The sequence below is a fragment of the Bidens hawaiensis genome, unplaced genomic scaffold (genome assembly GCF_021521415.1).
Source record: "Bidens hawaiensis isolate Kalapana, Puna unplaced genomic scaffold, B.hawaiensis_p1.1 tig00035144_1, whole genome shotgun sequence".
NCBI lineage: Eukaryota > Viridiplantae > Streptophyta > Magnoliopsida > Asterales > Asteraceae > Bidens > Bidens hawaiensis.
In genome coordinates this window covers 44,301-57,926 of record NW_027496127.1, presented here as the reverse complement: position 1 = coordinate 57,926, position 13,626 = coordinate 44,301, and the positions used below count along the sequence as shown (strand labels likewise).

The 13,626-nt window shown below is 33.7% G+C and overlaps 1 protein-coding gene and 1 pseudogene across 1 annotated transcript; one reads left to right on the top strand and one right to left on the bottom strand.

The window, feature by feature from the left end:
* Positions 1–2,187: 2,187 nt before the first annotated feature.
* LOC143587113 (uncharacterized) lies at positions 2,188–7,357 on the top strand (annotated as a pseudogene).
* Positions 7,358–8,168: 811 nt separating this feature from the next.
* On the bottom strand, positions 8,169–10,246 carry LOC143587114 (rho GDP-dissociation inhibitor 1-like). Its single transcript, XM_077068500.1, has 5 exons — positions 10,001–10,246; positions 9,682–9,748; positions 9,031–9,249; positions 8,415–8,539; positions 8,169–8,315 (listed from the first exon to the last, which is right to left on the bottom strand). The coding sequence occupies exons 1-5, from the start codon at positions 10,199–10,201 to the stop codon at positions 8,238–8,240; spliced, it is 690 nt and encodes a 229-aa protein (XP_076924615.1). The 5' UTR covers positions 10,202–10,246; the 3' UTR covers positions 8,169–8,237.
* Between the last annotated feature and the right edge of the window lie 3,380 nt (positions 10,247–13,626).

Genomic DNA, 13,626 nt, shown 5'->3' with positions numbered 1-13,626 from the left:
GCAAAAGTAAAATTGCACTAATTTTGACGTTATTTTACTAATTTTGTGAAAATAACGTTAAAAGTGATGGAAGGTTAATCAGGCATCATGTGGTGGCGTTGATAGCCGAAAGACAAGGGTACATGCACCAATCAGTCGGCGTCCCGATGATTGAGTGCTATGTGCCTTATGTCATATGTCCAAGGCTTGATGCAAAACTACTATCGAGCCGGGGGTCTCACCGGAAGCAGCCTCTCTATCCCCGTGGGGTAGAGGTAAGGCTGTCTACATCTTACCCTCCTCAGACCCTACCATAGCTTTGCTATTGGTGGGATATAGTGAGTACGATGATGATGATGATGATATATTATATGGACAAAATAAATCCTGGGCATAGAAAAGCTTCAATTTTAGTCAGAACCATACATTATATATATATTAATTATCAACCTTCTTAATTTGAGTAAAAAATACTATTAATTTATGTTGGTAGTTTTAATGCACATGGTACAACTATCTAATGCGTCATGCGTGACATACATTATCTTCACCCAATACAAACTGACAAAAGCACTAAGGCCTCCTCCTCCTTCTCTCTCTACACCTTACTTTCGTCGGACGTCTGCTGCCCACCACCGTAAACCGTCGATTCCACCGCCGTTTAATCAATTTTTTTATCACCGATTACCTCTCCTTTTGCCTCGGAATTCCAGATTATGGTGTGATAGGTGAGGTGCTACGAGTCCTCATCTGAGTTGCCATCGTTTGCAGGTTAGATTTTAACGGTGTGTTGGTAGCTGTTCAATACTTCAATTTAGTGGGGTTTTTTTGTCTGTTCAATCTTCTTTTTGGGTTTATGTTTTGAAAGAATTTGTCGTTGGTCTTTTGATTACTACCGTTATATGAAACATTTTTGTTTATTTAATTGAGTTATTTGTTGGGTATTCGGTCTTATATTTTCTTTATATGATTATTTTGGTTATACGTTGCTACTTTGTTATAGTATGTTTCGTTTTAGGTTGTTTATCTAATATTTAGTTTGGTTGTATGTGCTGATTTGTTTACATGATCTTTTGGGTGCTTAAGCTCATATGCATATTGGATCAATCTTTTTTTCTTTTAAATTTGTTCTGCAGGTATTTGACGGTCTATCTTGCTTTGTTGTGAAGGTTTCATAGCTTGAGTTGTGTTTTATTATTATACTTTTCTTATTGTAATTATTTGTGTTTTAGTACACACAATTGGGGAAGGCTTTTGCAAAGGCACTAAATGAAAGTATCAAATTAACTATGGGCGACTTCTTGAGTAAAATCGATCGGCCGCATTCTGAAAAACATCGCAAACGTGCTTGCTTTATCTATGTTTAAGTGACAGTGAATACCGGCACAGTTTAAACTTCCATCTCTTCTATGCGTCAATACGTGACTTATAGATACGATCCCAATGACATAATGCGCGGGTCATAAATCCTAGTTGTCACTTAAATGGCAGTTTCTGAAGTGCGGTTCTACCTTGTCTTTCATACGCTCTCGTCCTCCCCACGTCGTGAACCCATTAGTCATTACTGCCAGACAGAGAGACCTTCATCCTTGGTCAAAATTGAGTGTCTAATCGATTGGAGCGTACTGGAGTTTTTGTTACAGTGTTGAGCCCTTGACAACCAGAGAAGCTTCTTCAAGGCATCCAGACTAGCTAAGACAGTGTAGTGTGTTCGGTGATGATGAACGGTCATTTTCCCACTGGTATGTGGAGTATTTCTTAATTGATTGGTCTGAGTTAACTGGATTGTGGCTGTTTTGTCGGTTCGTCTTTTCTGCAGCTATTGCCCTAAAGCTTATATATCATCCTTCTTGTCTTAGCTGGGGTGTAGTTTTTTTTTTCTTCAAATCCAAGGGTTGTTGGAATTGTGATAAGTGATCTAATATGTTTGTAAACAACTTTATTTATTTAACTCCTTTATATCTAATAAGACTATCCCTGTTTTATTTTGTATTCTTTAGTTATAGCTGGAGCATAGGCGCATACTCCACCACCCCTGCATCATCCACCTCCTCAACCGAACCGTCTTTAAGATATAACATGTGTGATACTATAAGCACTCTTATAATAGAAATATTTGTAAAATAACAATGCATTATTATTATTATTATTATTATTTTTGTAAGATTGTGTTAAAAATAAAGGCAATTTAAGGTGTAGTTCACAGTTATGTTTTTAAATTGGAAGTAAGTTGTTTTTGCTATGTTATATGGTATAAAGATAGAAGAACATTAATTCAACTTGGGTTCGTTCATTTGTTACATATCTTATATCTATACACCATATCAGTATCATATGTTTCTGTTTTCTCATAATATTTTTCTTATGTATTTTGGCAGTTGGGTAGATCAAGCAGACCCGACTTCACTTGCAAAAGTACTGAAGCTTAGCTGTTATTGTGTGGATGATTAATTACCTTTACGTAATTTCAATATTTTGTAATATTATATGGTTATGCATAAACCTAGGCTTGGTTGAGGAATAGTGGAAAGCCAAAATCTGGATATTGTTTTCCTTGGGCATTCCGATGGAGGATATATTGCAGCTATGTACGCATTGAGAGTAAGCTTTTGATAATGTTTTTTAGTTAAAACATAAATAAATTTCAAGTCTTTTAATGATTTTCACTATTGTCAAATTATGAAGCATTTTGAGCATGTTCAACATCTAATTTTGGTAGGATCTGCTGGATTTACATCAAAGACTGATCATTAACCCAAATGGGTTATTAAATTCAGAGCAACATGGAAAGGAGCCCTTGCGAGCCATTTATTGGAGTCTATTTTTACTCCTATGAAATTTCTTAGGTAATATGATCTTTATGAATCACTTATTATTATTACTCACTAAAATCATCAATAATGTGATGGAATTTTATGATGTAGAGGGTTAGGGCCATGGGGTCCAAATTTGGTACGCAAGTATACAAGTGCAAGATTTGGCGAAGGTAACATGTTGAATGAGGAAGACTCAAAGTTACTTACAGGTAGTTAAAACTTAAAGTTAACCATATCGAGATTTAATCCTCCCCATTAGATTTTTCAAATGTTTAATGGTTATTGTGAAGGTTACATATAATACACTTTGGTTGTAAAGGCAAACGGATATCTCTGCTTCAAATACATATTTGCATTTGGTGCATTTACCTGAAGTCCTCGATTACAAAGGATTGATATTATATAATTATAATTCTTTTCAAGGATAATGTCTGTTTTGTATATTCAGTTATTCATACAATGATACAAGTATATAAATAATATTTGCAGAGATTCTGAATGGAAAGTGCCAACAACCTTTATATATGTCGTTCAAGATTGGATGAATTTTCTATGGACGGTAGATGCACGATTAAACATGTTTGTTCCCCGTGAAGTCATAGCAGTCCCAAAGGTACATATTCAAAATCTTCATGGATAGTTGACTTTTGGGTTTGACATATGGTCATGTGGTAAGCAAGCATATTGACTTGGGTAATTGCAGCCTGGTCATTTTGTGTTTCTAGACAATGCAAACGGATTTCACTCGGCCGTATATCTGCTTTGGTTCTTTCTTCTATGGTTGGTATGTGCTTGTCATTTTATTCTAGTGGGTCAATGTGTTTATAAAGTCAATAGACATCATCGTTGGCCCTGTTACTTTGTTCTGGTTAGCATTATTCCAACCGTACCACTTAATAAAGCCACTGCATTGGTGAAAGCCTTTAAAGATTATGGGCGGTTTTGGTTTGGTTTAAGTGCAAGCATCATCATTGACCGCTTGCATTGGGTTAAAGGTGTTTTAGTGGACCCAAGCTAATTTTATGGCAAGGAAAAAGATTGTTAGTTGTTGGAGAGGGCATTATGGATATACACATATAGTTTGGAATATGGGGTTAGATTGAATATTTTGGTTCAATTTGGGTAAGACATGGTATTTGGCAATTTTCACTATTCTGGACAAAATTAATTTTCATGAGAAATATGTGGCGTGTGACAAAGGGGGTTATATTACTTGGTATTGGGAGAAGGGGGAGAAATACAACTGGTTGTTTAAGTGTCTTTTCCTTTTATTCTTTTATTCTTTCCAAATAAAGTTTGTTAGAGACTCATCCCTTTTTTCAAAAAGAAAAGGTATATTTGTTGTTCCCTATGAACTCAGTATTTTATCTAAACCTACCTTCTGCTTATTCATAAATGGTTCAGGTAGATTTGTCGTTCCCAAATGCATTATTATGTGCAGGGTGTGCTTTGGCAGATCTACAGTGGGAGGCAGTAGACTGTAGTTCGGACGAGCGCATGTACTGGTATGTTAATGTTAGGGCTTTGTTTTTAATGCTATCTTTAAACTTTTTGTTACATGGCTTATGCAGTGACTTATTTTGCCTTTTGTTTTGTCTATCCTTTTCCAGTAGCACAAGGTGAGACATCAATTCTTTGGTCATTGTTGTCTGGCCAACTCTTATATGGAAGGGTAGATAGTGGATTTAAAGGAATGCATGTGTTGCTTGTCAGGTTTATGTTAATTTATGTTAGCAAAATATTTGGTTATTATTTAGTTTTAACAAGTTTGTTTATATTTTATTACAAGGAGAGTAGCTAGCCAGCAATATCTTTCTCAATACGCCTTAGCTCAGTATGGCGCACAGAACTTTTGTAAGTCATGCAATGCTCAGAGAGTTGTGAGAGGACCAAAAACTGTCAAATTAATCATCATGCCATGTATGTTACAATGAGTTATTATTATTATTTTTTTTTGGTGAAATTATATTTTGAGTAACTCGTCTTTAAACGTGATTATGCTAATATTTTTAGTATGTATAAATATTTTAACTATATGAGCTTTGAACTTTGCAGAAGTGATACAAATAAAGTAAAGAATTTAGGGTGTCCAGAAGTGATGGAGCAGATTTAGATACCAACCAACCAGGTGATATTTTTGCTACTACTAAGGTGATTTGAAGCAACACTAAAACTAACTAATATAGACATGCTTTCAATGAAGCAGAAACATAGAAAGATACTTGTAATGGGAGCATTTTTAAACTGCATTGACTCGATATTGACCAATGTAGCTGGCTTTAGTGTAAGGTATCACTATACCTCATTTAGAGTACTTTCTAAAATGAGGTTGCTTGCCACTTTGTACTAGGTAAGTTGACAAGATGTTTTCAATTATTTTCTTTAATGGTGAAATGATAATTTACTTTTCTACATTACTTTACCAAAAACGGGTTCCGGTTATTTTTAAATTTAATGATTATTATTTATTTAATTATATGTTGGAGCACGTTTCAGAAAGTGTTTAATTTATGGGTGTAACTGGAGTACCTTGACATGACACAAGCGTAACATGAAAATCGCAGGTTCTGGTTTGCTATAAACAAATTCGGGTTAGTTTTCGGATCGAACCCGCTAACCCGTTTAACTAAACAGATCGTGTTTCATTGAATCCGGCGGGTTTGCGGGTTGACTGGTTTAACCCATTTATTTTTTTCTAAAATGTGTTTTATGTAATCAACTAAATCGTTTGGGTGCGTTACAGTAAAATTTAAAGCTCAAAAGGAAATCAACAAAAGATTTTATAATTAAAATGTAATTTTTTTATATAAAGTTATACTTCTTTTGTTAAAATGTAAAATTAAAGTATTATTGATAAAAAAAAGGAGTTAAGTGCCATTTTAGTACCTGTGGTTTGGCCAGATATGCAACTTTAGTACCTATTCTTTATTTTGTGCAAATGGCTACCTCAGTTTTAAAAAACTTGCATTTTTAGTACTTTTTTTCTAACCCCGTCTATTTTTTCCGTTAAGTTAGGGATAATTCCATAACTTCGTTATTTTCTTTGCGTTTTTCTTTTCTTTTTAACGCTTATATCTTGTAAACCCTAAATCCCCAAATCGTAACATCTGAATCCAAATCCTAAATCCCCAAATATCGTAAATATTCAAACCATATGATGATATGGAGAAAGGGTTTGGGGATTTAGGATTTGGATTTTGATGTTATAATTTGTGGATTTTGTGTTTACAAGATATAAGCGTTTAGAAGAAAAGAAAATAACGAAGTTACCAAATTATCCCTAACTTAACGGAAAAAATAGACGGGGTTAGAAAAAAAGTACTAAAAATGCAAGTTTTTTGAAACTGAGGTAGCCATTTGCACAAAATAAAGAATAGGTACTAGAGTTGCATAGTTGGCCAAACCACAGGTACTAAAATGACACTTAACTCTAAAAAAAAGTAAGAACTTTCAGGTCAACCTGTAAATATCATGTTGTCTCCGGTTCACATGTCTGACACGACTTTCGGGTTTAGTTTCCGTATGGGTTCTTGTCAAATCTTTTGTATTCCAAGATTTCCCCTTGATATAATCATCTTTTACTGTCAAAATTGAAATATCGATAGGATTGGAAGGGCTGCTTAACCGTTGTAACTGTCTGTAACAGTTTTTAACCATCGGAAACCAAAACAGTTAATTTATGAATGGAACCGTTACTAATGGTTTACTTTAGGCGCGTAATAGTTTTATAATTATAAATGAAAAGATGCACAAGTCGGTTTCTGATGCCTATGAATCTGGTTCCTGAATCCTGATGCCTATGAATCTCATGTAAATTCTATTTTTCTTATTTAAAAAAGTTTGTTTGTTATGTATGGTTTAACATTTAAAAATTTTAAATTTGCAGGCGATAATGAAAAGTTTTGTGCCAGGCACTTCGAATTCAGCTAAACCGGTCGAATTTTTAGATTATGTGGTTGTTTTAGTTAGTGAGGTAAATTACATACAATTTTATTTTGTTTAGATGTAGTTATATACCGAATTAATGTAGTCGTTACATTCCCGAATTAATGTCATGCATGATCTCTTTGAGTGCATTTGTTTTGTAAGTGTCTTCATTCATTACCGAATTAATGTAGTTGTCACATTCCCGAATTGATATTTCCCGTCCACCGGACGGGTAAAATACTAGTTATAGTGGGCTTGAAGGGTGGTCCGTTTTGTAAGGGATAAATGAATAACGTGAGAATCATATTTTTCTTTTTTTTCTTCTCTTTTTTCTAAATTGTACTCATCTTGGCCACACAAAAAATAATTTAGAATAGATTAATTAACAAACGTACATTATCAAAAATAAACAATTGGATATAAATGAATTTATGAATGTGAATATACATAACCGAACACAAATTAACAAAATAAATACATGTGTAAAGACTGAATATAAATGAACGTTTCACGGAAGAGTAGAACTTGTGTCCGTGTTTGTACGTTTTAATTAAATAAGTATAGAAAAACGGTTGGCTATTTTGATACGTTACTAAATAAATGAAATTTCTTTTTAACAGTTGAAAAACGACTGAAATTTAGTTGTACAGTATGTCCTAAGACCATCACCTCCACCTTATCTCGAACTCCCTAAACATTTGCGACATGACCACCTGATATATAACATTGAGCATTGAGCATCTTTGGATAGTGGACTTATGGATAAAGGAAAATGAAGTCCAATAAGGTTGGTATATGATGCATGTGGGTTAGGTAAAGTGCTTTCATGCATAGGGTTTTGGAGGGATACCATACCAGGTTAATCTAGAAAGCAAATAAAACCACGAAGAAAGTTAAGATCCCTTATCCTACTAAATATACAAAGTTAACAACCTCCAAGACATGGAGATAAAATCTGATATGGTGGACCATTAAAGTTATAGAAAAAGAAAAGGTAGATATTCAGGAATTTCCGTACGTTTTCTATCTGAGATTCTTTTAGGTTGGTTTTTAGAATAATAGTGGTATTTCTAGATGTTTTTACTTTTTATTTAGGTTTATGTGCTTTTAGATAGCTTGTTACGTACCCAATAAACGAACTCCGCAAATTCTCTCAGGTAGCAAGTGAACTCCAAAGACTTTTTTCACTCACTTCACTAGTTTTTCTCGAAATTCTACATAGTTTGCTTGCACGTAAACGAACTTGCTTATAAACCAGCTACTAAATAAAAGGTAAAAAAAAATCAAGATTTTGAATATATTCAATTCATAAACTTAAATGAGTTAGCATCTATCTGATGATTCTGATTATATATAACAAGGTATTCATCATGTAGATATAAACCACAACTTTAAGCTTTTTTGTTTTTTTAATTTTCCGTCTTTAATTTGGCGATAGTAAAAACATTCAGAAATGAAAATTTTACACTTGCTCGCTCAGGATCAAGTTAAAAATATATTTGGGATCTGAAGACCTCAAGATGATTGCCAGTCTTTTCTGATATCAAAAGTATAGTTCAACTCCAAGTAACACTTATTATCATCATCAAGAAACTGCACACGTTAAAGGGTGTACGTAGTTAGAAAGCATAGAAATGATCACAATATATGCTAGGCATGTGAAATTATAAACTAAAACTTGATAGGGAGTACCTTAGTTTTTGCTGAATATGATCCTCTAGCAAGTATTCCAGATGGAGTGGTATCTTCAGGTATTTCATGGGTATAAGCCTCTTGTTGAGGGCTAAAAGTGCCTATCATTTCTTTGGTCTTGTCAACTGTAAACAAAGTCACGAAACTCTTCAAGGGTGAAGGGTGTATAGCGCTAGAGTCTACAAGTGTCGTTAGGCGCTCCCAGGTTGGTCAACCAAAGAGTTACGAGTACTCGGCCTAGTCGGAGAGTACTCGGGAATTACTCGTCAAGTGCTCGGCCTAGGCGGGGAGTACTAAGGGATTACCCATCAACTTTTACAACACTCTGACCGTGTATGCAATAGGAATATAACTAATGACTTTATTACTACTAGGCGACATAGGATTTGGTTAGCACTTGTATACATTTTTTAGAAGTTATTTTAATTCTAGCTAGCCAGTTCGCTACTTCTGCAAATTCCACTTGTCAAAATTTACATGAGTTTGCTTACATGGGTAGCGAACTACCTATGCAAGAATTTTTTAAATAACCACTAAAAGGACTTAATTGAATACCAATAAACTAATCAAAAAAATTATAATCTCTACAGACAGTTAGATCAATAAGAGATCATACCTTTGAGACCAGTTTTCCAGACTGTATTGGTGTACTTGAGACCAGACACAATGTTGTTATGAACTTGGAAAGTGAACTTGATGGAGTAACGAGTCCCTTCTTTTAACGTAAACCATGTTCCTTTAACTTTACCGCTATCAGGGATCTGAAGAAGCAAATCATCTCTACCAGGTGATACAATAGCAAGGCTCAAGATCTTGACTTCTGGATCTAGTGTTTCTGCAACAACAGTAATAAAGTTGCTATTTAATCTTATCCAGTTGTTATATTGTTATGTTTTCTATGAATGGAAAACTGTATCTGATTATACTCAAATTTAACCTTATATATACACATCAATGATATAGTATTTATTAGTGGTGAATTTTCACACACCCTGCATGAGTGAATACTTAATTATTAATGTATCTATAAAATCAATTTTTTTTAAAAAAAAAATAGCTAAAAAAAGGTAAAAGAATATTTTTTTTTACAAAATTAAACTATTTTACTGGAATGTCACCTACATGTATTTATAAGCAAAAACTTCAAAAAAAGTATATGCTAAAATTAAATTTTTACATGTGAAAATGTCACCAGCAAAACTTTTGTTTTTTTTTTATTATTATTTTCACAAAAAGAATGCATTTAAGAATTTGAACATCTCATTACCAGCAACTGAGTTGATATCCACAGCTCCAAGAAGTTGTTCTTTCCATCTCATCAAGCTCTCATCATCCTATGAAATAAGTATCAAAAAATCAATATTGCAAAGAGTTATATATAGAATTACAAGTAATCAATGGTACTGGGTTGATGGTCCAATGGCAGAAGTAAAACCTCTTTAACACCTAAAGATGTTGGGTTCAAGACACGAAAGTAAGAAATTTGCAGTTCACAAAAGCAAAAAAAGTGATTAATGCATGTTGGGAATACTAAGTCGATCACTTATTAAATCTAGATACATTATGATAAGAAGGCAACAAATTACCTTGTCTGCTTCATACTGTTCTTTAAGGGTGCGTCGAGGGCCGATTTGTATCTTCCCTTGAAGATCTTCTTCATCGTCATCTTCGGTTACACATACCGAACACTCACTCATGTTCTTGGTCATAAACACCACCTCACTTGAATCTTCAACCTCTGAATCTGCCCCACAGTTCTCCATGCCCTTCTTTCCCACAAATCCCATGTTCTTGGAACTTAGAACAATAGCATTAATTAGAGGTATTTGAATTGAAACTAGAAAGAATAATATTATGTCTTTATAGGGTAAAAGATAACGTGGCGCTCATTGTCATTATAAATTAAAGATTCAACGTGGAATATTTAAAAGACAGATGGTTTTGAAATGCGTCAAAGAATAAGAAAAGGAAAAGCAACCTGGTCAATTGTGTTGAGTTGGTGGGTTAATGGGGGAGAGCCGGCTCAACGAATAAAAAGATCTAAAATTAACTAAAATGTTGAGGCATTTTTCATTTTTTTTATTATGCGTATAACACTCTAGAGTATCCAAAAATTGTGAAATATGAATGATAAGTGATAATATATATGAATCATTCATCCTTGGCATGTGGTCCATCATTGAATCACTAATTTAAAAAAAAATATGTATTTTCAAAGCCTAATAATAAACCCCTATTTTAGATGGAGTCCTTATAGAACTAGAGGACTAAAGCCAATGCATGCTTTAGTTACCGACGATACGGCCTTGTTAAGGGGTTGCGGGTTGGCGGGTTGATAGGTTGAAATATGCAAACCAAACCTGAACCATATTATTATTTGTGTCAAAGATTTTAACCCAAACCCGTCACACATATATTCTGGTCGACCGCAAAATGATCCACTTAACCCATTTAAATATATATATATATATATATATATATATATATATAACAAAATTGGTATAACTTAGAGTAGGTAGAGTAAATGTGTAAAATGAATTTCTTTTTAACAAAAAAAGATAAAATATATAAAATGAATTAGGAATTACAAGTGTATCTTTATAAAAATGAAAAATAAAAAACACAAACAAAAATATAACTGTAAAAGGTTTTTTTAAATAGTTTACAGGTCAATCTGTTTTGATAATAATTAACCCGAACCCGACCCAATTTTAAAATGGTTCAAACGAGTCATATTAGTCTATCTAAAACCTGTTTTTTTTAGTCTCAGGTTCAGGTTGTCTTTTGGATTGTGTTAACCATTGCCGCCTTATGAGAAGATAAGAAACATATACATTCCTGAGTAAAGTGGCATTTTTGTTCTTGTGGTTTGACAGATAATACGAATTTAGTCCAAAAAGTTTATTTTTTGCATATGGGCCCTCCACGTTTCCCAATTCTTGCCAATGATATCCAAATCACTAACTCCGTTAAATAGACATGTATTTTCACTCTTTCTTTATTATAATAATTTTTTCAGTGAATTGCGGTTTCGTCCATATGGTTTGTCCAAATCTGTAGTTTTAGTCCAGTAGTTTCAATTTGCAATTTCCATCCCTATTGTTTCATTTCACTTGCAATTAAACCCGAAGTCACTAATCTCGTTAAGTCTGGTCGTTAAACCCATTCGCATGCCCTTCACGTGAGGGGAAATTTTGTTCCTTATTTTTTTCCTTTTCCCCAAATACACTCCAACCCCTTACGTGAAAGGGCTTGCTAATTAGGATTGAGGTTTATTTGGGGAGAAAAACAACAAAATTGGTCGTCACGTGAAAGGTACGCAAATAGGTTAATGATCAGACTTAATGAGGCTAATAAATTCGGGTTTAATTGCAAGTGAAATGAAACTAAAAGAACGAAAAACTGCAATCTTGAAACTATTGGACTAAAACCGCAGATTTGGACAAACCACAAGAACGAAAACCGCAGTTCACTGAAATTAGTATTATAATAAAGAAATAGTGAAAATACATGTCTACCCTGACTTAACGATTAAATTTAACGGGCTAGTGATTTGAATGTAATTGACATGAACTGGGAAACGTGGAGGGCCCATATGCTAAGAATAAACTTTTTGGACTAAATTCGTATTATTTGTCAAACCACAAGGTCGAAAATGACACTTTACTTATGTTTGATAATTGGATGCAAAGGAGAGGAAATGGTCGCGTGTTGTGTGGGAATATTATAGAGATCATGATGGTCACTAAGGTTGCACTATCTTCCATTAATAATGAGACCACGAACTACAATACACGAGACAGCTTAGCAATGACTGGATTGTCGGATACAAAAGATACCATTTGGACTTTTTCTTTCTTATTTATAAAGGTAAAAAAACTATGACATGAGTTATCATATGCTTGCTAACAACATGGGTTAAATCAAAAGGATATTGAATACACATGGGAAGATTGAAACTTGTGGAGAAAATATTCCCACTAAAGACTATATCAGAATATCCATTTTCAAGAAAAATTAACATAGAGAAAAAAAAAATCTCATTTGTATGATGTCTAGTCTTGTGAACCATTGGATATATGGTATTAGAGCATTTTTAATGGGTTTTTCATACACATCTTCATTTCTAAAATTTAAAAAAATCATCTAAATTATCATTTGAATTCATTTCCTATCTTCAAACTCCATTTCTAAATTTATGTGAAATGATATAGGAAGTCTCCAAATTTAGAGCATTGCCACAACACTCCATTTTTAACTGTCCTCTTATAAAAATATATTAGAAATCAATTTATATCGAAAATGATAATGAGACAAAATAGTTAGTAGTATAAATTAAAGAAATTCGAGATGAGAATAAAGAATGGGTTGGGGGGAAATTTTTGAAAAATTATGTATAAATCAAAGAAATAGTGTTTTTTTAGTTAAATTTTAAAAATGGAGATGGAGATGAAGAACCCATTAAGCATGCTTTAAGAGCATTCTCAGTGGGTTCTCTATCTCCATATTTAAAATTTAACTAAAAACATAATTTCTTTAATTTATACATAATTTTCTAAGGAAAAATTCCCATAATAGCCCATTTATAGAATGTGTTTCCAAGATTATCCCCACTAATTCAAGTTTCCAACTATGTCCCTTTGGTATCTCGTCGCCGACGACATGATAGCAAACATCGATGATGCGTTACTGAAACAAATAAGATAACGACACGTGACCGGAATCTGGCCGGAATAGGGTTGACGATTCGTTATGTTGCTAATGTAGGGTAGCAGCGATGCGTTATGTTGCTAACGTAGGGTAGCAGCGATGTGTTATGTTGCTAACGTATGGTAGCAGCGATACGTTATCCTCTCACGTAGGGTAGCAGCGATGCGTTATCCACTAACGCATTGTGGAACCCCTGCTTTAAACCTATTCCGACCACATGTTGTTATCATATTTGTTTCAGTAACGCATCGTCGGTGTTCGCTATCATGTCGTCGGCGACGAGATACCAAAGGGAAAAAGTTGGAAACTTGAATTAGTGGAGATAATCTTGGAAACACATTATATAAATGGGCTATTATGGGAATTTTCTCATTTTCTAATAACTTTCCCCAACCCATTCTCTATTACCATATTTATATTCTTTTTCTCTTTCTTCTATTTATTATCTTTACTCATAACTATTTTGTCTTATTATCATTTTCAATATAAATTGATTTCTAAT

Coding starts and splice junctions, on each gene's coding strand:
- LOC143587114 (XM_077068500.1), bottom strand. CDS start 10,201: ATGGGATTTGTGGGAAAGAAGGGCATGGAGAACTGTGGGGCAGATTCA. Junction 9,749..10,000: donor AACAGTATGAAGCAGACAAG/GTAATTTGTTGC, acceptor CTTATTTCATAG/GATGATGAGAGCTTGATGAG. Junction 8,316..8,414: donor CATATTCAGCAAAAACTAAG/GTACTCCCTATC, acceptor TAACGTGTGCAG/TTTCTTGATGATGATAATAA.